General features: G+C 41.1%; 2 protein-coding genes across 2 annotated transcripts; one reads left to right on the top strand and one right to left on the bottom strand.

Moving 5' to 3' along the window:
• Nucleotides 1-7,145: 7,145 nt before the first annotated feature.
• Nucleotides 7,146-16,214, top strand: LOC104275762 (arginase-2, mitochondrial-like; the record flags this gene model as incomplete). Its single annotated transcript, XM_009871806.1, is given in 7 exon segments — nt 7,146-7,323; nt 8,171-8,330; nt 12,970-13,045; nt 13,048-13,060; nt 13,156-13,260; nt 14,744-14,880; nt 15,792-16,214. Coding segments are annotated over 7 exon segments (875 nt in total), but the record flags the coding sequence as incomplete, so codon positions are not given.
• On the bottom strand, nt 16,113-22,176 carry VTI1B (vesicle transport through interaction with t-SNAREs 1B; the record flags this gene model as incomplete). Its single annotated transcript, XM_009871807.1, has 5 exons — nt 16,113-16,496; nt 17,524-17,585; nt 19,308-19,481; nt 20,781-20,972; nt 22,118-22,176. Coding segments are annotated over 5 exons (584 nt in total), but the record flags the coding sequence as incomplete, so codon positions are not given.
• Nucleotides 22,177-25,162: the final 2,986 nt, after the last annotated feature.

Raw genomic sequence — 25,162 nt, forward strand, 5'->3', positions numbered from 1 at the left:
AGCCGTGTTTCAGGGAGGCCTCCACTGAATGCTTGGTTTTTTCCTCTCCCATTTGGCTGGCACATATTGCACGTTGTGCATTATCTGTGATGTTGGCTTTAAAAGAAACGGTGTTAATTTGGAGTAAAGCTCACTCAGTGCTTTAATTGTAACTGTTCCTCATATCAGTTTAGTTTAAATACATCTTAAAAGAATCAAGCTATGCGGATCACAAAACCCAAACTGATTATTTCTTCCTAATCTTTCAGTAAAGGGAAATCATATTTCAGGACCAAAGAACAGAGCTATTAGGGATTTTTTATTTTTGGGGGGGTTATGGTGATGGTCTTAATATTATTAATATTATAAAATCAGTTTTAATACATTAGCTGAATTTACGCACTTGTGAAATTATCTCTGGCTGAAATAAGTTCAGATGATGTGCTGTTTTGGTTTTTTTGGCATGTTGAAGGGGAGGAGTTACTGCGGGGGGCACAAAGGGAGATGACAGAGAGAAAACTTAATGAGTTGAGGTTTGATGTACTTTGTGGTACGCAGAATCTGTTATTGCTTTTTCATTTGAAACTTTGATCCTGTCTCTCATTGTGGATTCACAAGACAAAGATACCTGTGACCGGTATGTGCTTCTGTGAATATAGTACAGAGGATTATTCCGGGGTGGAAGGTGGAAACTTCTGTTGTAAAACCACCTGATGAAAAGCAAGGAAACGAGGCACTGAAATGAAATAAACAGATTTCGTTTGAATATAAAGTGAGCTGGTCTGATGTTAGTTTCTTGCAGCTGGTAGGAGGGAGGAAGCGAATTTCAGTAATCTGGTATATTCTATCCTCCCTTCCTCTCAAGTGTTACATGTCCGGGTTAACCAATATAATTAGTTTACCTCTGTGGCAATCTGAAGCACAGGTGTTTGTTGAGGAGAGCTGTTCCGTTATTATGACTTCCTGTGGCTGTCAGTGCCTGCCCGTGTTCTTGCTGTTGGGACCTGTTTCTGGGTCAAGCTTATTTGAAGGAATTAGCATTTGTGCAGGCTTTGGTGGTGGAGTGGCAGACCGCAATAGCTGCACCCCTGTTTCATCTCTGATGCAAGCCACAATGCAAATATTTCCCAATGCTTGATACTGACGTTTTTTGAGACCTCTTCAGGTCACGCACACTGGATTTCATAAGATATAAAAGCTATAAACAGTTATCAAGGCGATACTAGGTAGCTGCTTGATTTTTGGTGTCAGAAAAACATATTTTTTGCATCATTTTACACAAGGGACAACTTGAGACTTTTGAGACTTAACAATAGGAATTGGGTTTGCTTGTTTCTGTTGTATAAGCTGAAGCCTTTTAAATAGGTACAGATGTAGCAACCTTGTCTTAAACCAGATGTTTCAACATTCCAAAAGGCAGGGTAGAAATTATTGAGTTGTGAACTTGCCTGTTAGGAAATGAAATTTTAGATCTGGCATTAACCTACTGAGCCATCAAATGTCTGTATCTAATACAAGATTTCTGCCTTTTCTGTTTAAAGAGAACTTGCAAGCAAGAAGATCATGACTAAACTAGGCTGCTGAAGTATCAGTCTTTTCTGGTGGGAATATGTTAGCCTAATTTTGTATTGATGTAAAACAAAAGTATGCACTTTGTATAGTTTTTATATGCACACACAAGACAGCCTGGATAAATCTGAAGGGTTAAATCTGTCTTAAAATAGGCTTCAGAAGGCACTGGTCATAATGAATGGAGTCATTTGTTTGCTGTTTTGCAACGTTTTGACAGTGCCTCTGAGAGAGGATTACAGACTCTGTACCATAAACCAATGAGGTTATACTGAAAAGAAGGATGGTAACAGCTTATAGCCCTTTGTTTTGTTCACAGAAAAGAAAATGTTATGTTTGTCTATAAACATTGATCATAATTTCCATTGCTTCCTGAAAAGCCTTTCTGTGTCTGTGGTGATTCACTAAATGGGCTGGAAACTGAGAAAACAGTTTGCAGGAGTGATGCTTTCATGTGAGTGGTTTTATATAACACAATGTGAAGCAAGACTTAGCAGTGGGATTTCCACATTCCTTTGCAAGTAGTTCAGCAGGGTTTAGAAACCTGGAAGAGGAAAGATTTAATTTTCCCATTACTTTAGGATTTGGTGGGTTTGTTTGTTTGTTTTTTAAAAAAAATTATTTTAATATCTCTAGTTCACAAATATTCAGTGTAAACAGGCAGTGTCAGGAGATTCTTTCTATCTCGTGTTCCAGAGGCTTTTGTTGGCATTTCTGTTTGCTGCCAGAGGGCTGTTACAGGTGTTACAGTGGCATGGCACGTGGCATTGGGCAATGGCAGCAGCAGCCAGGGTTTGGAAAGCTGAATCTCTGACTGTCAGGTTGCTGCTCCTGGCTCTGTGCAGTATCCTCGCAGAGGAGGGTGGGAAGGGAGGCTTTCCCAGCTGCTGCCCAGATGTTTTCCAGTTAAATACCCCCAGACTTAGGAGCCACCTGACTTTACAGAAGAAAATTTTCTCTAAATCTGTGCAGGAAAATGACTTACTATATGAATAAATGGACTGTTATGTTGCTGAAGATGATCAGAAGCAAACGTTATCATTGTCATACAGGTTGCTAAAGGACATCTTATGTCCCAATGGCACACACCATTGCGTTGAGCTTGAGTGCTACATTAACAGCCTACTTCAAAAGGCATGCAGGAAACTTATTATTTTCTTATATTCCTAATTTATATTTCTAACTTTTCCCGCCCCATGTATAAATTAGGCTGCTAATTATGAAAAATTTTGATTTCTTTTACCGGATATAGGTAAAGTTCTGGTTGTGCAGGCTGAAAAAATGTTGGCCCTCCATCCCCTGGGCTGCTGGTTGAATGATGATGTGACCTTTCCCTAACCTGTTCTGGTCAAAAGAAGTTGACCTGGGAAAGATGTACTGTACAGAATGTTTCAAGCTTATTTGTTATTTTTTTGGCTGAAATGTGTCCCCAGGTAGCTCTGTTGGTGGAACTCTGTCAGAGGGGCGCACTGAGGGTTGCACTCCTAAGCTGTGGAAGAGATCCATGTGCTGCATTTGTGCACTGATCATTCGTACCGACCAGAGGTCTCTTGTGCATATATGCATCTTATTTATGTAACTCTACTGTGGGTTCGTATTCAGGTTGACACCTTTTACCTCCATCGTGTCTTTCAAGCTCATGTAACAGAAATGGATGAATGAAGCTTTTGGATTTGGTTTTGTTTTTCTTGTTTTCCTCACTTCAAAAATGAGCTCCTCTTGAGCCAGAGGGCTGATGGACTTGGTTACAAATTTTTCATGCTGTTGATAACTGACTAATGAATCAGAATAATTTTTTCATATGAATGTAATTTCTGTTAGAGCTGGAAAGTGGAACAAAAGACTTCTTTTGACCCTGTTTCATTTCATATTATTTGGTTACTAGGAGAATGTCCATGGTGTTTAGTTTGCAAGTACTGTATGATACTGTTTCATTTAAAAAGAACTTCAATCCTGGCTAGACCTGATTTCTGCTTTGACAAACGGTGTGGATGCTGTGCTTCCTAATGAATCTAAGGACCCTGACTTACTTACCTACCCACACTTTTTTTTTTTCCCCCAGTATTCAGGACTTGGAGCTACTGTCTTTTAAAAGGCCCATATATTTCTTTCATGTTATGTTTCTGTGCTGATTTTAAAAGCTGTTTATTTATAACTTTTAATATCTCAAAACAAAGAGTGTCCCAACTACCAAAGAAAATAAGTGCATGTTGTCTGGTGTGGTGGATTATATTCATCTTTCACTAATGGCCAAATAACAGCAAGATCCGCCAGACTGCACTGTGCAACAGCATTTCTATCCATTGAGCGATTTCTGTGTTTGACAAAATGTAGGTGAGAAAGAAAATCAAAATTATGTGCAAACAGGCAGATAAAATGGAAGAAAGATCTTTAATATTAAACTAATATCAGAGTTCTTCTAGAAGCTAAGAAGGTACATCAATAATTTGTCAAAATTATCTTTCTTCGTTCAGTAAGCATTAAGACAAATGTACATGTTGTTTCATCTCAATATGTGGTTAATTCTAATCAATATGTGCACACATGTGCATTCACAAACTTCGGACCACTTAAGGATACGTGGTTTATATACTGTGAATTTTTTTTTTTGTAGTATGTATTTATTAAGCTTTCCTTTTGCCCTAAGGTCATTTAATTAAAGCTTTCAAAACTGTAGGCACAATTTTAAAAATATTAGGAAGAAAAGGTGTATTGATGTTCAAATATTGGATTAGTGAGTACTTCTGAGATTAACTGAATCTTAATCAGCCATTGGATAGTTGGCTGAAAACACTGATATCACCCTGGGAAACTTGAGCTGTTTTCTCCAAGCACATAAAAACACTGGACCTAAACAAGAGGGAAGCACAAAGCTGAGAAGAGGAGCTGCTACAAGGCTTATGAACTCTCTCTGAACAACAAACTTCTGAGGATGGTAACGACAACTGAAGGCAGCTATTGTCTTTAAAAGACATTAAGCTTTTCTGTAAAAATAACTAGAGAGGTGTTGAAATGCAGGAGATGTGAGAGTACCTTTTGGCTAAAAGCTGGAAAAGATCTTGGAATTCTGGACCCCAAAAGTGTGTGTCCATCCATCTCTACCATGCCCACATTTTAAGCTGTATGAACCCGATGTGATTGTAAGAAGCGAATGGCTCTTTTATTCAGAAGCTGAACCAAGCGTTTTTGCCTCGCAGCTGGTGACTGGGAGGAGGGCAGGATAAAGAAGACAGACATTCTTGAACAGGGGTGATGCTTCTCTTAAACACACTTGCTGGGATCTGCCATGTTTGGCCTGCCTTGAGCACAGCCTGAAGAATCCTAACCCATTCCTTGAAGTGCTAGGGAAGATAGCGTGGTTGGTTCTTTGTTTTACATGCAACTCAAGATGGAGCTTTTTGATGTGATTTACCTTCATTCTTTTTCGCCCCTTAATGGTCAAAAATACTGTGATGCACCTGTATGTCCTGTAAGAGGGGACAAGGCAGAAGTGGCAGTCCTTTCTTCCATTACTTTGTGTAACGTGCTGTCCTGTAATGTGTGAGTCACTGAACACAGTTCTCGGCTGGAGTTTTACTTCCCACAGATGTCAGAGGTATTACATCAAAGGTATTATTAACTTGCACAGTTGTGTCCAAAATATGTCGATACCTATCGAATGATGCAGTGTCTTGTGTCTCAACTTCCAAAACCTGTCTCCTGGGCACACTCACATACTTTCATCAAACCTTGAAATACTGAAATGTGTAGCACTATGTATGTGTGAAAAAGTAGCCTTTTTAGGAAGACACAAATAAAAATAATTTTTTTTATATGTATTTGCTGAGCATCTCCCAAAACTCACACAGCAGTGGAATGAAACAGGGTAAAAAACATAGTGGTCACATGGAGATCAGATAGCACGTTCAAATCTGAACAAAAATGGGCTCAAAATTCCGGAGCCATTGTCCTGCTGGCTAATTAGGCCTTGCCTAAGGAAGGATAGAAAAAATGCTGTTGTGTGCCCATGTTGCCTTTTGAAAACCAGGGAGTGCTATGTCAGTCCTGCTTACTGCTGGAAGTCCCTGCAGATAATGTGTTTTCTGACAGAGCTGCTGAGACTACATGTATTTAATCCTTTGTCAAGTAGCTGTGCTCAGCTGCTGTCCTGTCCTACTAAATACCTTGACATACGTCCATCTATGTCCCTGCTACAAAAAGTGTGCTTGCCTGTTTCCCAGCCACCTAATACTCACGTGTGACTCAACTGTTTTCCTGCTGCTTTTTTTTCCCCCACCAGGCAAAACTTCTTTTGGAATAATAATAAAATTTTGGGTTTTCTCAAGGCTACTTTTATGTTATTTGTACTACACAAATTCACAGAGCATGTTTGCTAGTCATTAGACTAATTGCTTAATGGGAATTAAGCAGGAAACCCCAAGCCCCAAGTGGGCTGTTTCTTCGTGTTGATTTATTTGCCTTAATCTTTCAAATTGCCCTGTTGGATATAGGATGGCTAAAGGCAAAATCAGAAGCTCTAGCCTGGATGCTTTGCTTTGAACAGACTAGTGATTCTGAGGAACAAATGTGACAGGCATGACTGGTATTTGGGATGGTCTTAACTTATTAAGCCACTATGGATGTAGCTGTAAATACCTGGTGGCTTTACAGTCCTCATCAGTAACCGCAGTGACAGGCTGATCTGAAACGGAGGGGCTTTGGCCTGTGAAATAGTGTTAGAAATTTTAGTATTTAAATGACTGTTAAGAAAGCACGCGGTACTGGACAGCAGAGCTTCAAAGGATAAACTTTATAATGTGTATGAAAGAGAATTAAACTTTAAATGCAGATGATTAATAAATATATTCCCAGTTGGGTGGAGGAGGGGAAACTCCCTTGTTTCCTGATCTGTGAAGTGACTCCTTTTCAGCGTAAGCAGACAGAACTAAATTTTAGGAAAGGCTGAGTCTTAGACCCAGAATGTTGTCAGGCTTCAACAGCCAATTTGGTTGTGACTGGCAGTGATAGGGGTTGAGATCAAAGCCCCGGAATTAAAATGCCATCTAGAACATCTTGTGTTGAGAAAACGGATGGGTTCTGTTACACAGCACTAGTGGAGTTGCCTGGAAGGGCCGTAACAAAATTTGCATTATTGGTAACTTGACACTTTTGTGCTTGGATTCTTTTGGAGTTTGAAGATGGAAAATAATTTAGGACTCGGGTATAGTTAGTTAAATGTGTAGTCCAAGGTATCTTTGAGGAACTGAGCTCATTTAGGGCTGTGTACAATTTCTGTAATTGGAAGGAAGACAGCAATACAAACTGTACTTTCTTTCATGTTAAAATTGCCAAGAAATAATTTAAAACCTCAAACTGTTTTACTAGGTCACTTTCTATGATTGCTATTTCTCATTGCTAAATTAAAGCAACAATACTCTCTTAGGCTTTCTAATCTGTAAAGTTGTGACACAGTTGTTTGCAAGGGCAGGTAAAAGGAATCTGTTCCCTTCCTGTGGTTCCTTTCATACCTGCCCCACTGATTTTCTAAAGAGGCCATACTTTGAACATTTCTCTCAGGTAAAGTAACTCACTTTCTCCTTTTGCTGCTGTGTTCCCAGGATGCCAAGTGTACGACTTTGGAGATTTGAATTTCACTCAAGTACCCAATGATGAGCTGTACAACAACCTGATTTTATACCCGCGGTCAGTGGGTTTAGCCAGCCAGATGTTGGCTGATGCTGTCAGCAGAGCAGTAGCTGCTGGACACAGATGTGTGACTATCGGAGGTGATCACAGGTGAGCTCAGCTAGAAGCACTTAGTGGTGCATGCTACAGGTTAACACTGGGAATATAAGAATTTAATTAAAAAATAAGGGGATGATGAGAAGAGCCTGGGGACATTTCCTGGCGATAGTAGAGGGGAGCAGCATTTTGATTTTGGTGCTGGGGCTTTTAGGGTGGAACGCAGAAGAGAGCTGCAAAAATTTGACCTTCTAAGACAGTACTGCTTAGTTACAGACTGTTCTGTGCTCTGCAGACATACAAATGATGTTTTCCTGTTGGGGAAAATCTGTGTTATCAGGTCCCTTTAGGAACTGTTGTGGTGTCTTTATTGATGAACGTTTATTTAGAGATATGTCTCTTTTTTGCCCCTGAACTCTCGCATGTCAGCTCTTGGGAAAAGTTTGTAATGCTTGCACACACACTGTTTTGTGTTAGATTTTGTAACGTGTGAATCTTTCCTCTTTTTCACTAACCTTTGGTCTGAGAATTGGTTGAAGAAGGTAGGGAATGTAAGAATGAATTGTGGGCGAAGGTGTCATGACTGGAATCAAAAATGGGTAAATAGCAGAACTGATGAGTGAGCATGCTAGATTTTCTATGTGATCATTTGTAGCTAGAACAGGAGGAGAGAGAAAAGAGCTCTTTATTATCTGCCAGTACCAGTGTAGTCCTGTAGAATTTCTTGGAAGTCTCCTGGATTCGTCTTAGTGGCACGTCATGCAGTGTGTGTGGGGTGCGCCCTTTATCATCATGGATGTCCGAGGTGTTGAAACATGACAACGTTGCTGGCTGAAGTGGTGGTGATTTACCACTGCTCTTGTAGAAATGATGACTGAAGTCTTTGCTCCTGTACTTGCAGCTTGGCACTTGGTTCCGTCAGCGGCCACGCACGGCAGTGCCCGCACCTCGGTGTGATCTGGGTGGATGCACATGCTGATATCAACACCCCTCTTACAACTCAGTCTGGAAGCCTCCATGGACAGCCTCTCTCATTTCTCTTGAGAGAGCTTCAAGATAAAGTAAGTGTCTTGCTTGTACAGTTCACTTATGTTGAAATCCTCAGAGCATTGTACTTTTCCTGGTGTGAGGTGCTTTCTTATCTGCTGCAAATGCAGACCTTTTTCATCTGAGTGCAAGCAATACTTACTGTTTGTGTGTGTATACATGCACGTATATACACACATAGACACAAAGGCACACACACATATATATAGCTATACGTACGCACACTTAGAAACGAGAATGAGAAAAGACTTTTGTTTGTGCTAGCACCCTTGCGGGTTGTATGGTAAGCAAGCGTTCACAGGAGCTGTACGTGGCAGCGGTGCGTGCCACGGTGCCATTCTTGGGCTGCGCGATGGCAGCAGTTCTGCCGGCTGAGCAAAGGAGGGAACCTCCCCCCGGCCGAGCCTGTGAGAGCCAGGTACAGCTCTCCTGCGGTACAGCCGGTGGCTGCACGCCTTGCACACTGCTTCTGCTTAGTTTGGCTCTTCCTTGTTTTGACAACCTTGGGGCCTGACAGGGGCTGTTGCTGCCCAACCTCTCCTGACTGGCTGCCCTGGTGTTGGCTCCGCTGGCAAATATTACGACTCGGAACAGCTGTATCTGCTTACAGAGTGCTTTTAAAGAGAGAGTGTTTCTCTTGGAAAGAGATCAAATAACCAAGAAGTGCTGTTTACTAGGGGTGCGTGGCCAGTTTTTGCTGCTGTCAAGATGCTAAACAGTAGCTGGAACTAAGGCCTGCATATCCTTTTTGGCTTAGCTGTGGGCTGTACCTCCCTACACAGGTGTCTGTTGCATCCGCTGACTTGTGCGTTGTTAAGAGCTGGGGCCTCTGCAGCAGGAACTTAGGTGGGACAGTCTGCTGCTGCTGAAGCTTAGGCTGGAGCGTGGGAGCAGGATCTGCAACTTCAGGTTGAAAATGCATGCTGGAGCTGGAGAAAACCTGACTCTTATTTTATTCTGGTGCTTTGCACTGCTTTTCTTCTCTCTGATAAATTTTGGGGGTGCTTTGTTGAAGGAAATATGCATCTTCAAAGATCCAAGCGTGTTTAATGTCTTCCTGGCTGTTGGAGATACCATTGCATTAGCACCTCTGGCATAGCAAGATTGCTATCATCTTGTAAAGGTCTTTTCTCCTGCAAAATTCTTTTGAATGAATTCCATTCACAAGTCACCGAGAGTCATTTGGTGCTTTTACAGCCTGTCCTCTAACAATTCTTGTAGGGTTTCTACAGATGGGGTAGAATTCTCCAAGTAATGCAATATTAATGGGGCTTCTTGAAATACCCCCAGGACATGAGGAGGTTAATACAAAAGGTTACTATATTTCTGGTTTCTTGCCCATAAGTTAAAGGGGGTGGTGTTTTTTTCTTTTTTTTGGCAACTGCATCCACTTTTTGCCTAAGGTGAAGAGTTTATGTATAGGTGATAACAGAACAAAGCCAAGTTCCTTGATAGCTGAGGAAGGCAGGATAACATATGCTGGTTTTTTTCTTTTGTCAGTAGGACAAAAGGTTTTAATTGGCTTCCTAGGTATACGTTGTTGTTTTCTGGTCTTGTAGGCTCTGGTTTTTGAGCAGCACAGTAAAGCAGTATTTTTTTTTTTTTTTTTAGAGCTACTCAAAGAATATTGTGGACTTCCTGGGGTCAGTGGGGGAGCAAGCCTCTTGCCAGCAGCACTAGTGAAGAAAGAGTAAGGCTACATTCAGGCATGAGTTAGTCAGGCATGGTGCTGGTTATGAGATCTTGTCACAAGCCCACCTAAACTCTGTCTGGTGGGAATCCCACGCAGCAACAGCTGCCACAGGCCCCTCAACCTGTATTTGCAGCTGCACAAACAGGCATGTACTCATTTAGAGGGTTTTCTTACCATATTGTATTCCTGTTTAGAGGGAGGAAAAACAACATCTGTCCTACTGGCACAAGAGGACTTCTACAACAGTAGAAATATTTAAGCAGTTGTTTAGCAGTAGTAGAATGTGCCTCTGACAATAGCTCATCTGGCTACATATCTGGGATTATGTAGGAACCTTGATGTGTGAGCAGGCTCTTGCTCTCATCCGCTGAAGTAGTTGGGACACAAAAAATTTACTGTTGTTCTCTCCTGGCTGCTTTGTAAGGGTTCTTTTCGAATCCTAAAACTGTCTGCCACCAGGACAGGCTGCTCTAGCCCTACGCTCTGCTAAGCATTGCTTCTTTCTCAAAGCGATAAACTTAACAAGTTGTGCTTCGCTTCTCAAGGGTACATGGCACAGCAGTGCAAGAGGACAAGCGAGTCTGTGATGAGCCCCGTATCTTCTTCCTTGCTCTCACTCATGCTGTGAAGGGGAGTTTGAGCAACCCCTCCCCACCACCACGTATCTGTGTGTGTGCTTCTGGGTGGACTCCCATGATTCCACTGAACTGTTTCTCTGAGTCACAAGATTTCATCGTCAACCTAATAGTCTCCGGAAGGCTAGTTAGCACTTGTTTTGTACTGTTTCGACAGAAACCACAGCTCCTTCACGGATATAAAAACGAGAGCAAAATAGCCTGCAGGGTTACATTTTATCTTATTGATTCACTGCCCATCTTATTACCAGGCTCCTTGCTCTTCAGTCCCTCTCAAGAGACATAAGATGGCGACAGCAGCGTAACACAGCTCTCCTGGTGGCACAATCTGTTTAGACCAGTTTTGATTTTGTAATGGCAACTCTAGTTACCCACTGTAGCCTTCTGTGGGATCGCATGAGAACTGTCAGGAGCACTGGCTCTTTGCTTTTTGAATTTTGCAGACAAATCAAACCCTAGCCCTCTCTGTGATCCTACAACATAATGGAGGAAACGGCTCTAAATTAGACCAACTGCCATGAACTCCCCAGGGCTGTTTCAAGACTCTCAGTTTAGGGGTTACCTCAGCTGCTTTCAGAATCTCTTCCGTACCCAGGCAGGGCTAATGAGCTTGATCAATGCTCCACTGAATTTCACGTCCCCAGGCAGCAGGCGTGAAGGACAGGAGTGATGCAGCTGGTGAGGAAATAAAAGCATCTGGCCAGGTCACCGTGGCACAAACCCTGCTGGTGTCCACAGAGCCCGTGTCCAGGCTGTCACCTGCTGTGTTTGGGCAGTCATATTTCACAGGAGCACCGCTTGGTACTTCTCAAGCCAAGGTGGCACTGCAGGGTTTTTAAAAAGCTTTACATTTTGTTGTTTTAAGGGAAAATGTTTATGGACATAATCCTTTGAGTGTCATTCCTCAAACCAAGCATTAGTGTCAGGGCTCCTGGAACCATTCAAACTGACTCACAAACAGTTCTTAATAACTCCCCATGAAAATGCCTGTGCCTTTTCCTGATGCCTGTTTGGCTTTGCTGCTGGAAACATTTTCATTGCAACAAAGTAAAATCAGAGCCTACCAAAGGAAGTTAAGGCATTCCATTTTCTTTATTTCAAGAGGAATAGGTGTAATTAAAAATGGCAGTATTGAATCTACTAAATCGTTGATACTAGAGTATCGGACAGCATTATCAATACTGTGCTGAGCTTACGGTAAGGGGATGGGTTTTCCAGATACAGCTTCATTTCTAAGACTGGAATATTATTCCTAGTGGTCTCCAATTCATTTATCCCTCTTCTGAATTCATGACTCTCAGGTCATTGTCCCAGAGTATAATATGTGCTTATTTAATCCCAACATAATTAAATACAGTTATGGATGTGTTAGCCTTTAATAACAATTTCAAATGTTATAACTAGAATATAATCAGTAATTGAGAAGGGTAAGAGGGGAAGTGGCCTTCTTGCTGCTCGACAGCTGTGTTGGCTGTAGCCAGTTTCAGAGCTGGGAGAGGAAGAGATATTTGAGTTAAAGCATTTCTAAAATGTAGGATCTATTAATAGATATTACTAACTGAAGGATTTTTATTATTGCATGCCATGACTACTGAATTATCCAAGTTGAAAAATTATTACCTCACCTTCTTTAGTTTGCTCTCCTAGACCTGCTCTCTTTATTTCTACATTAAAAACCAGTACGATGTAGCCCAGTGTGCAGGCCCAACTTCATGTCATGCTTTTCTTTTTTTTCTTCCCCTTGCTTTCCTCTTCTTTTTTACCTTTTTCATTTTCTTTTCCCTTTCCTTCTTCTCTTCCTCTTCTCTCTCTTCCTTTTCTTCTTTTCCCTTTTCTCACCCCCCCCATTTCAAATTTTTCTGTCTTTAACACTGGTTTTGCAATAAAGCTTGCATGACTTTTTGGTGATTCTCCTAAAAGACAGCAGTGCCTTGGATTTTATTCTTCCACTTAAGAATGTTGTACTGGGTAAGTTACATCGCATTACTGGTAAACATGCTGTGTAAATGATCTGTATCTGGGTATCTCATTTCTTACCCCTTACATTCACTGATGCTGTTACCTACTGCTTGTGGTTTTGGGCTCTTTATTCCTCCTCTTCAAACTGGAAAATGTGTGAGAGTTATAAACTTCATCCATTAACATTCATCTTGGCTAAAATGGTGCAACAAAGGTAAGAAAGCCAAATTCTCATGGGATGAAGTTTCTCTGGACAGAGAAAGGATGCTATAAATAATTGCAAAGTTTAGAAGGAAGCATTAAATACAGGGTTTTTTTTTTTATGTATGTCATTAAACTAACCTAATACCAAACTTTTGCTTGCAGGTACCACAACTTCCTGGCTTTTCCTGGCTAAAGCCCTGCCTCTCAGCGTCGGATATTGTGTACATTGGCTTGAGCGAAAAAATGCTGAATAGTAAGATGGTTTAGATTAAGGGACTTCTTTTGTAAAGGCTGAAATCATGAGCTGCTTTCCACATCTATTTATTTTTAACAACTTTATTTTAACAGCTATATTTTGAAGAACTATGACATCCAGTATTTTTCCATGAGGGATATTGATCGTCTTGGAATTCAGAAAGTTATGGAAAGAACATTTGAACAACTGATGGGCAGGTAACAAACTATTATTTGATTTATATTACTGTTATCATCTGTGTGGTGAATATCTACTTTCCTGAAAATTATGTATGTGAAGGTCACTCTGGCTGTAAGGCGGACTAATAGAACTGTGACAGTGTCCAGTAAACAGTAAAGGACTTCAGTCCTCAACATCCACATCTTGAAACAGAACCATTCCACAGGATTTGGCAAAAAGCTATGAGATGATAGGTTATGAATCACTACAGTTGTGCCTCTTGTACAATTTGTTATGTTTCTTGAGGAATTCTGCATTTTGCTGCACTTGGACAGGATCTTTGAATCAGCTCAGTCTAGGGTATACATTATACTTAAAAAAAAATTAAAATAAATATATATATTTAGCAACTTGACAGTGACTTGAATTCAGCTGTTGGTACATGAGGCAGAAGCATTTGGTGGCTCCCTCCTTAGACTATGCACACATGGGCTATCCTGATGACAGCTGCCACTTCCAGTTCAGCTCGTGAAGTTCCCCCTGAGCACCAGTTCAATACTGGGTCAAGCGAGGGGAACCAGATTAGGGAGAAAATTGGGTTACTCTGGGGACACTGGGAGAGGATCAGCCAGAAAGCGTCATCTCTCACCGCAGGGTAGAATGAGGTCCTGCAAGCAGAATGAGGTCTGCATGGAGCTCTGCTGCAGGCTGCTGTATCTAAAGGTGCGCTCACCCTTCCCAGCTGCAGCCGTGCCAAGAACTTGCTGCTCCAGATACTTCTCCCTGCTGAGCCTCTGCAGTAAGGTGGAAGTACAGAGCCTACCACTCAAACAGCTCAGCTGAGTGACAAGCAGTGTCCAGTTTATTAAGCGGTCAGTGGTTGCCAGACTTCATGTAGTAACTAACTGACGTTTTAGCTTTGAGATTATCCTTTTTACTTTTTTCATCAGCTAAGCTTATGTTATAGACTTTGGTGGCAGTCTTCAACTATTGACCTGAAAAATGCAGACTGCCCCCTTCAACTAGGAAATCCTCCAAGCTTGGAGCTTCCTCCATTCTAGAGGCCGTGCAAATCAACCTTCTAGCCTTTCACTGGCTTTCCGTACAAAAGGAGAAAAGGCCAGATCGTATCATACATTTATGTTCTTCCCATTAAGGGAACAAATACCTGCTAAAATAGTTAGAACTGAAGTACTTATCTTCAGCCAAATCACACCTGTGCACATGCTCACTGAAACGAGAATGACAAACTTCTGTTTCCCCAATGTGTCCTGGGGAAAGTTCATCTAAGAGATGTTTCAGGGTCCAAAAATCTTACAAAAAAAAATAAAAAAAAAAGAAAAAAAAAAGAAAAAAAAAAAGTAGTTTCCAAATGTATGTAAGATGTGGTACTGGACTTAGGGAGGACCTTTAGCATCACGGAGCATGATGCTACTTTGCTGACCAGCCTGGGCAGTAAGAAATAAATGCAGAGAAACTTTAAGGTTCTGAGATTGCTTTTCATGTTTTATTTTGTCTCAGGAGACAGAGACCAATTCACCTGAGTTTTGACATCGACGCTTTTGATCCCTCACTGGCTCCAGCAACTGGGACTCCTGTTCTAGGTGGGCTGACTTACAGAGAAGGCATGTACATCACGGAGGAAATACACAACACAGGTAGGAGTTGTCCTGTCTTTGTTTAGTCCAACACTGCTGGTCAAACTACACAGAGCTCATGTCGGTGATGTTTTTCCTATGTAACTAGATAATAAGATAAATGTAGTCAAAGATAAGGTGCCTACAACCTTCAGTAAGGCAAAAAGAAGTCCTACAGCTGGGCAGTACCCCAGGTGTTGGAAGCAGCTTTAAGCTTCAATAACTTCAACTTACCGAAAAGTAAATGAAATACATAATATATTAAACAACTAATGCCAAAACTGATTTAGTCATCTGGTTATAATCCCGTCCCCTATTCCTAAACATGTGAGGCGAGATGTAAAAATGGGCATCTGGAATAAAAAGATAGATACAAATAATTTTAAACGGTTTGAAATTTCATTCTAGGATTCAAGGCTAATAAATGCAGCTTTCACTAAGTAATGCTGCAGTTGACTCCATACATGATGACTTTCCTCCTTATGTCAGAAAGTTTTTATTTAATATGTTTAAACGATGAGTTATTTGCAATAAAAGAAGGAAAAAACCCCACCAACAACCAGAGCCAATAGAATCTTCAATACAATGGCAAAAAAACCCTAGGTGAGACTATTTTACATCCCCTAGTTTTTAGACTGGGAGAAAACAAGATTAAAAACATTCCTCTCATAAGTGTATATGGATCATCAGCCTTATTCTTCCTGAATGCTAAAAGCATGAATACGTGAGGTAGTAATGATGTAAAAAGGAAACATGAAACCCACAAACTTGCACCTAAGAATGACCACCTCATCCCTCACTTGAGAGCCCATTTTACTTGCCTAAGGTGTCGATAAAAGTCATAAGCTCAAATACCAGACTGGCTGCAAAAGAAACCCTGTTGGAGATTTTACCCTTTCTCATAGTAACAAAGCTGTAAATCATTTTGACAGGAATGCTTTCCGCTGTAGACATGGTTGAAGTCAATCCACTGCTCGGAGCTTCTCAAGAGGAAGTGAACGCAACTGCAAGTCTTGCAGTGGACGTGATAGCAACGTGCTTTGGGCAGACAAGGGAAGGAGCACACACGGCTTTTGATGAACTCCCAACACCCAGTTCTCCAGATGAATCTGACAGTGAAGAGCAAGTGAGGATTTAGGAACCCAGAGTTTTGGGTACCTTGGACATTATAGAGCTCTGTCGAGGCACTTGAGTGGATAGATTGTCAACACTTGGCAAATACTGTTAACTTCTCAATTTTTAAATAAACTAGCTTTTCCACTGATCAGTGGCTACTTTATTACATATCAAGATTTATTCATTAAGTATATACAAATTGAGACAATAAAATATTTATTACCTTCTTATTAATCTTACCAGTACTTCAAGTCTGTCTCTGCATTTTCCTTTTACTCCCCTTCTCTGCCTTTCTAGTGTCTGTACAGTTTCAGCTGAACATGCTGTCTCAGGGGACAGTTCAATCCTCAGACAGTCCAAGGGAACAGACAGCCCATCCAGCTCCTCAGCAGTGGAAAAAGCTCATCTTGGTCATGAAGCTTCTTCATTTGCTGCGAAAGAACTTGTAGTAGACCAGGCCTCCTAGGATGGCTAGTTCCAGGATGATGATAATTGACAGCAACAACTTATTAGTTGTAACTCTGGAGTTAAAAAAAAAAAACAAAAAAAAATAAAAATCCAAGATAGCTTTCTCCCCCTTGATCATGAAAGCAGTTTCTAGATAATCACCATCTTGCCTTCAATAAGTATATTACCCGTTTCAACTAGACTACAAACTGCTATTCAGCTTGTCTCTTGCTGCTTATTAAGAACTAACTCAGTAGCTTCCTACTCACATTTTCCTGGAAATTCTGCTTAAAACTTGTACTTCAACAGCAGCAGTTCTGTTCCTCTTCCCCCACCCTGCGTAAGGCAGATCTTTCTGCTCTACATGTGCCTACTCATTCCGTTAAGCAAGGAGGAAAACATCAGTTGAACTCCTGTGCTAAAACCCACACTGTAGTGGAAGCAAATCTCAAAATAATAATGTATTGTTACTACTGAAAATTACAGTTATTGTAACTTCCTTTAGCAATGGTTATAAAGGAAAGGTTGTTAGGTCAGAAGGACCTACTGGGAATACACTCCATGAACTGGTTTATATGGATAATTAAACCATCTAATTCAGGAACTGTAAATACACTTAAGCAGCCAAGGCATTAATCATCAAACCAGAATATGGTCAGGCTCAGTTTCTCATCTAACGGACTAGCTACTGTAGGGCATTACTGTGGGCTGAACAGATTTGCTGTGTCAATGGCCATCTCACTCCATGCTGCAGGGATTTTATGGCACAGCTTTTTCCAACTCAGCTTGGAGCCATATCTAGGGTTACCATTAGCCATTCAGTGTAACTCGCTTACGTCCTCGCCACAGTTTACCACATGGGAGGGTTAAAGACTCCGTACTACTTCAAATGGGCAGCACAAATGCAGTAGTGTTCAACTACCTGTGCTCTGGTACGTAATTACCAGAGAGGAGAAAACACCAATCAGCATCTGCACATGAGCACACTTTCTGTTAACACATTCCCTGGAACTTCCCTGCAGTTCCAGCTGCCGCTCTGTTCTTTATTTTTCTGCCAAAAAACCCTGCTGAGGGCTGCGCCGAGCCAGTCACACTACTCACCGCCTGGACATAGAGCGTAGAATCTTGCGACTCTTGCTCAAGTTCTCACTCGTGTTCACCAGCTAAGAAGAAACAAAAGTCAGTGTCAGCTGAACAAGTATACAGCAAGTCTGTACAGATGCACCTGGGCGTAGCTGGTATTAAAATGCTGAACTTACTTACTTACTTAATGAGAACAGGATAAACCATATATTCTCAGAATTCAGCCACCCACCTCTACACGCAATACAAACTTGGAAGCATTGTCTCCTTTCTGAGGAGGAAATAAAACTTTCATGTATACTTTCCCTTAGATATATACAAAGAGATGCAATTTAGAATCACTTTCTGCCCCTTTAGTTAAGCTACTAATGTCAGCCCCCTGGTTTTAGCCTCTGTCATTAAGTTTCATTATTCTAGTTTTTGACAGAAGAAGAAAAGGGTACTGACATGTTTTCCTCAGTGTAGAACTGAACCATGTTGCACTGACAGGTCTAAGTGACCTAGGCCATCCGAGCTCTATACTGTTAATAGATAATCCATTTCAGCTTTGCATTGTTAAGAAATGAACTGTCAAGTACCTCCCAGCTCTTAAGAAGCACATAATTGAGGTTACGGACAACTGAAAAAGACCTGTTGTCTCACAGAGTCACTATTCATGATGTATGGCCAGAGGAGGGCTTCCAAGTAAGATTTCGTTATTTAAGAAGTTCTAAACTTTGAAGGGAAGTAAACGTAAAACCAGGTCACTTATCATCACAGACCCCTACTTCCACAATTTCTCCTTCCTCTGCAGTTTAAGCTATTGCATTCAACCACAAAATGAACCTCCAGGTACGTTACTTTGCGCTGAGACGGACCGGATCAAGCTGCGAAGAAAACTACCAACCATCTTTGCTATGGAAGACAAAGCAAGAGGAAAGCCTGTTTCTAGTGGGAATGTGCAGTGTGATCAATACAATTCGGCAATAGAGTGCCTAAAAGGCTCACATTTGTTTCATTAAAAGTCCCAGCTTTGTGAGCAATCTGTGGCGAGACTGACGTGCTTGAAGGACTGTAATGGTTTTTTATTAGAAAAAGAATAGACAAAAACTACACCTATAGATCTTAAGATCACATTTCATTTCCTGCTCCCCAACTCAAATTAGGGAGCAAGGCAAATCAAACGCTGACTGAAATCAAAAAACTACTTAAATGAAAAAGCTCCAGGCTTTGTCACAAGGAGTAAAGATAAGGAGAGAGGTACACCTGGGCTGAGCCCTTGTACATACAGAAAATCTCAGTTCATTATTTCAAAAATTGAATTCTCAGTTTTGCATAATATGTGTAAACAAAACAAACTAGTTTTTAAAGCTTCCACAGTAGAACTATAGCTTCTTTATGCAAGGATAAGGAAAAGGCATCTTGTCTGACACGACTTTCTCCCTCCTTAACTAAGGCACAAATATTGGAAGGTTAGTAATTAAGTGATTAAGGTTGTTTCATTTCATTAGAAGAACTTGCTCTCCCAAATCTCAACCCTTACCAGTAATCTAGTCGTGGGAAACTCCTTAGCATTGTTTTAAACCTGTAATTTTTTCAGTAATACTCTATAGGCCTAACACCCAACGCCGCACAGATACAGGAGCAGGCATTTGGCCATCGTGCCTTGGGCCCTTCTACAGCAGTTATGTTCCTGTTACAAGCACAGCACAGAGCCGTAGCAGCAGCCGGGATTTGGTCTGCAGAGACACCAACTGGATCAACATGTCTAAGGAGAGTAATTACCAGCACACAGTTCCCACCCCTACAGGTCCTCTGCTTACTCGGCTCTTGGTGCGTTCCAGCTGCTCCCGCTGCTCCCCGAGTTCTTCGATGATATCGGTGCCGATCTGATCTGTTTCAGCAGCAATTCGATGCGACCGCTCAATGCTCTGACTGGCTCTGTTCAGGCTGTCGGTTCCCTGGAGAAGCAGCACCCTCTGCGACTGTAGATTAGTCTGAAGAATAACATACACTTAACTCTTAAGCACAAAAGATTGAGGCATTAGGCTTCTGATATATTAAAAAAGCTGGGATGTGACTCCACAGGCCACCCATCTGTATCAGCTGTACATGCTGCTTATATTCACTGGTGCAGCCCAGTGAATTTTGAAAGATTTCTTGTTCACATTGTAAGATTATGGCCAAACCTGGCCAAGCTTTGAAAAAAGACACACAGGTGAAAAGTTAAAAGTTACGAAAAAATGTCTTTTCAACAATTTCCTTTTCCAAAGAACATGTACATGAAAACAGTATCTTTTCTTTCCAGACTAACTTCTCCTTCCATTCATATTTAAAGCCAGTCTTATTTGTGACTTCAAAGTTGGTTGCCAGGGAGATCATTAAGAGTTTACAGTCAAAAGGATTAGGAACAAACAGCATTAACAGATGGGCTGCTAAGTAACAAAGATCCTCTTTTCAAGTCAGTAGCCTCCGCTAGAGGGTGAGAAATGTTTGCTGCCCTTAGGGTCAAAAGGTAGCTCAAAATAAAGCAACCTTTGGAAAGTCTAATCACCATCCTGCTCGCAGCTTTCAGAGGAACCAAGCAAGAGGAATCAAATGCAAAAATTTACTAAGCTCCTGCAAAATGAGACTGGAAGGAAAGAGCCTCCCCTAAACCTTCCTTATCTGAGGCAAATAAACAAAAAAACTGCATAAACTTTTGGTACAGATGACAGCACTCTGAAGATCATAAGCAAATTATTAGCTCAGACGTATCTAAGCATAACTGGGAAACAAAGAAATTGGGGTAGTTCTTGCCCTGTAGCAGCACATCCATAGTGAACAAAGTGCTAGAGAATGACTTCTTGTATTTTCTTGAAACTAATTGCATGGAGATTGCTTAAAAGAGAATTTTACTGAAGAACCTATAGAGTGCACAACTGACACACTTTGCTCATTTGGAGACTAAACTAGATCAGTTAACCCTTCTCAGTCAGTAGCATCACTTTTGTGTTTTCACTGCTGTAGGGAAATGATTAAATAGAGCATTTCAGAACAGAATGTTGCATAATTACTATCTGCACGGCATTCGAGGAGTTCCATTTTGGTTATACTCATATCTTTGTTTTAGAGCAGAGAAGCTCTTTGAGTTCCAAGTGTTCTTTCTCCTCCCCGGGATATTCATGATACCTGCAGATATACAGGGACTTACACAAGCACAGAGGCTGAGTGGATTAAAGCAGGAACAATACATCTAGAACGTTATTTTTAAACAATCACAGCAATGTTAAGTAAGATTTATATCTAATTCTCACACTCTCTTCATTTTCTGTGGAGAAGATTCCGTATTTTATATCGCCTTGAATTCCAGGGCCCAGTCCCAAATCTGTGCTTCTCATCTCTCTCTGGAACATGGAGAGGTCTCTTCTGTACGCCCGAATTTTGCTCATCATTTGGTTGCGGAAAGGCAGAGGAGCATATTTCAGTTCTTCCTCCATTTCCCGCAACTTTAACAAAAAGAAAACACGTTTATTTTTCAAAGCACCAAATCCAGCAGCGGCTTTACTCAAAATTCACCCCTAGATGAAGGGATTCAGCTGTTTTTACATGACTGCAAGGAAGCGTAACCTCAAGCCCTGTATCCCTCATCTAGTATCCTTTTACCTAAGGCTGTTCAGCCCATGTGGATTTTCAGACACACAGTGCCTCAAGAAAAAAAAAAACACAACAAAAAACCACACACAACTGCCAAGCTTAAATGCTTGAATTTTTCCAAAACATCATTATTTAACTTCAAAATTTGCAGTTCTCCCTTTCACATAGCACTCAGAGGATGGGTATCAGCTTCTCGTCACATCTATGCAACGGAGACCCATGATATAGGTAGGCACACCACTAAATTCAGACTGACCATCCCAGCCTGGCAAGTGGAGCTACGATTTTGGATGCGTGAATTTTCACATTAACGTTTGGTCAAAGTTGTTACAAATTCACAATGCTTAAAGCTACCTGCCAACATGAGCTCTCCATCTCGTACATCACCTGCACAGACACAAAGCCAAGCAGGCTGGAGGGATAAAGCAAAACGTTCAGCTGTGACTCAAAAACATCCTGACAAATAGCGCATCAAGACAAAAAGAAACGTTAATCCATAATGTCTTGTTTAAAACCACAACGGGGATTTTGGAGGGGGTTTTGTGCTGTTCCATGTCACCTGCTGTCCAGGAAGCCAATACAGTAGTGGTTTCAAATATTCAAGGCCTGTGATATTTAACCGTCAGGACTATTACAGAAAGATCAGGTGTAGGGGGAAAAACAAAAAACCAAACCAACAAAAACCCAGCAGATTCTCTACATGCCCTCCCTCCAATCCCCAGCAATTTTAATTGCACCTCTTTCTTCAGAAAGGGAAGGCAATATCCAAACTAAAAAATAAAAATAAAACCGTAACACTGCATGTAAGAATATTTGGCTACATCTGCATACGTATATAAATACGTACAACAGCCTTGATGAACACAGACACACCTATCAGATCAAGTAATCAAATATTAAAAAAAAAATCTCCCTGCTAGAATGGGGTCCGCAAAGAAAGCAAGGCATACGTATTTCAACCAGTCAGAAAGGCCAGAAGCCTTAGACTTATGTTTACCGTTTCATTTGCTTCACGCTGTTTCTCGTCAAATTCTCGAACTAGCTTTTTCTTCTCCTCTGCGAAAGAAAAAGCAGTACATCAGATAAACCACAGCAAAATGACAACAGAACTCCAACTCAATCCGCCACAGACAAGGAAGCTGCCACAGATGGCTGATTACAGAGATGTCATGTCAAAATTCACCTCAAACAGGAACAGCCTGTTCTTAAGTCAACTTTTCAGAAGGGGGTAGGGGGAGAGAGCAGAAACCACCCTCCCAAATGCTGGCCGCTACCTCTGGCAGACAAAAGATGTAATTTTTCAACCCTCAAATATTTTTCTGACCTCTTACCCTCCAATCTCCACTGACAGAAATATGTGTTGAAGAAAACACTTAGCATGAAAAAATAACACAGAAGACATGTTGGTAAACAGCTCACAAATATTTCTCCTTTTTTGCACACATTTGGCAAGATTCCTGAAGGCTGAAACCATAATTTGGATTTGAACAGAACATCAAGTCAATCTGCATTTCCAAGTGAGCCCTGAAAACACCACTGCAGTAAAAAAACAACCTGCCAATACCTTTTTGTAAATACAGTGCCCTGCAAAAGAAGTAGTTTTAAACCACTGAGCTCTCCAACAGAGAACTGGAAAGAAGCAACAGAAGCATTTTTATACACATACTCTCACCTACACAAGGCACCTAAGCTGCAGGCTTTTCTTTTCAGTCCAAGTTCATGTTAAGCCCCAGAGTCTGAACTGTAGAGAACCTAAGTCAGAATTAAAAACTGCCATCTAACAAGAAGCTGTGCTCTCAGGCAGCACACAGGTCGTTACAGACCAAAGCCACGCTGTGACTGTTGGTAGCGTACTACACACTGGCTGTATGAAAAAATGCAGGTTCACATCCCACTTCATTCAGGAGGAAATGCTGACTTAAAAGGTTCCTCAACTTCTTCCATGATTTGCCGCCACGTACATTTGCGCTGATGCAGTTATTTGTGTAGCTGGGTTGCAAGTGAAATTGTGGACATAAACTGCAGGAAAACAGCCTTCAGAAGTCAGTATTTTGTTTCTGACAGGTCATTTCACTAATCTGATTTAAGTAGTGCCCTCTTAACAGCTGTCTCATACTCACTGAAACCTGAAGCGGTACTAAAAAAGCAGTGTTTTACCTTCTTTCTGTCCCCTAAGCAGATCAAGAAGACACTGCCCTTAAAAACAAGCAGTCAAAGAAATGCTCCGATCCAAAACTCAAGTAGAAATAGCCTGAGACTTTTTTGTCTGTATGCCAACAAGAAATCAGGCAATGTGGCTCAAACACATCATGCTGGATCTTGCCTAACAGAAATGCCAGAATATCCTGAGGAGTTTAATTCATATCACTCCAGATTAAACTGTGACTCACAGCACAGTGATATAACTGTCTTAAATGCTTACAAGCAAAAACTACCTAAGCCACAGTAACGTTATCGACACACTCATCAAGATTTAACTCATTTACTTCCCATGAGTTAAGAAATAGATTTAGTAGGAAAGTAAAGCTAACTGAATTAATTCAGATGAAAGTATCTATATTTGAAACTGACCTAGGCTGTTTAAAATGCCTTCTTACACATTTGGAAGTAAAATTTGTTTCTAGAGCTAGGAATTTGTATCTTGTTTAGAAAGAGTGAAACAGCATTTCCAAACCTCTGTCCCTCAATGTCCCAAGGACTACGGATTCTGTCTTCCCTTGAATTTGGGAGTGTGCCAAACGTCTTAATCAAGAGTATGCAATATATCTTGTACTGCTTCCTCAAGTTTTCAGGAACAAGTAACTTGAAAAATAAAGACAGGATCCCCCCCTCCCAGAAGTACAATACGCAAACAAGAGTGTGGAACGCCTTCGCTAGATAGAAAAATTCCTGAACTACCTTAAACTCTCTTAGAAATACTTTCCAAAAATATTACCAAGATCTGGGTAGCAGCAAGTTTAAAGAATGGAACAGTCATATTAAGATACCATAGCATGTCTGAAAGATCAGTTTGTAATTATTTGTCATCTGTTGCAAAACAGTAACTAAATCTCCAAGCCCTGCAGCAACTGCTTCCTGTAAACACTCCATCTAAGCTCATTGCTCAAGATTGCACAAGTTCCACGGAGACCTGACAAAGCTTCGCTCCAAGAAACCAACCACTCTCCTTGTAGAAAATAAGAACTTACTACACAAAAGGACATTTCAATCTTTTATGTTTTTTATTCGTGTTGACTGCTACTGAAATTAACTCAGCTTTGAAAACTGTCACTTGCAGGTCTGAACACCTGTTCTTGTACCCAACTTTCTAGAAACGCTGACAATGAGGACTGTGACCCTGAAATTAACTCATTATTAAACAGGAAGCCAGGTAGGAAATGGAACATTAAGCTTTTCATAGCCTGTATTAGCTAGCACAGACTGTTATATTCCAAACAAACTACTTTTACAATTTTACACCTAAACACATAAAATTCATCGATTCTGTGTGAATGACAAGTCTACGGCAGGATGAGGCCGATCGATTGCTCCTACTCGTTCTCGTGGTATGAAGCCCGAGCAGAGCTACAGCAGCTCAAGGTAACTCTGAGTCATGTTTCTCACATGAAGGAAGTTTTGAATCAGAGATTTGGTGACATCGGTAAAATTTTCCTTGTCAGATTGTTGCCCTTGATCATTTCCCTTCCCAGTCCTCAGAATACTGCAAACGATCAATAACTGAATCAGCAGCACAACGCCAGGTCCTACAAAGAAGTGCTGACAGCGATTTACCGCTGGTAACGGTATGAAGAATACCCATAAAATCAGGTTTTGCTTCTAACTGAACTTTGTGTACTTTTTCTGAGTCTGCACACTGGGGTGGGCAGCGCACAAACCCACCTAAGCCACTGAAAGTGCAAATCTTCTCCAGTGAGTCTACAAACGGCTGTGGATAGCTGTCAGAATAAAAACGGCTTTGGGGGCTTTCCCCGACCGGGCCTAACACGCAAGAGGCAAAACTACCACCAAAAGCAGCAAGTGAAAACAAAAAGGCAAGCAGACG

Source organism: Apaloderma vittatum, unplaced genomic scaffold, assembly GCF_000703405.1.
Source record: "Apaloderma vittatum isolate BGI_N311 unplaced genomic scaffold, ASM70340v1 scaffold20366, whole genome shotgun sequence".
Lineage (NCBI taxonomy): Eukaryota > Metazoa > Chordata > Aves > Trogoniformes > Trogonidae > Apaloderma > Apaloderma vittatum.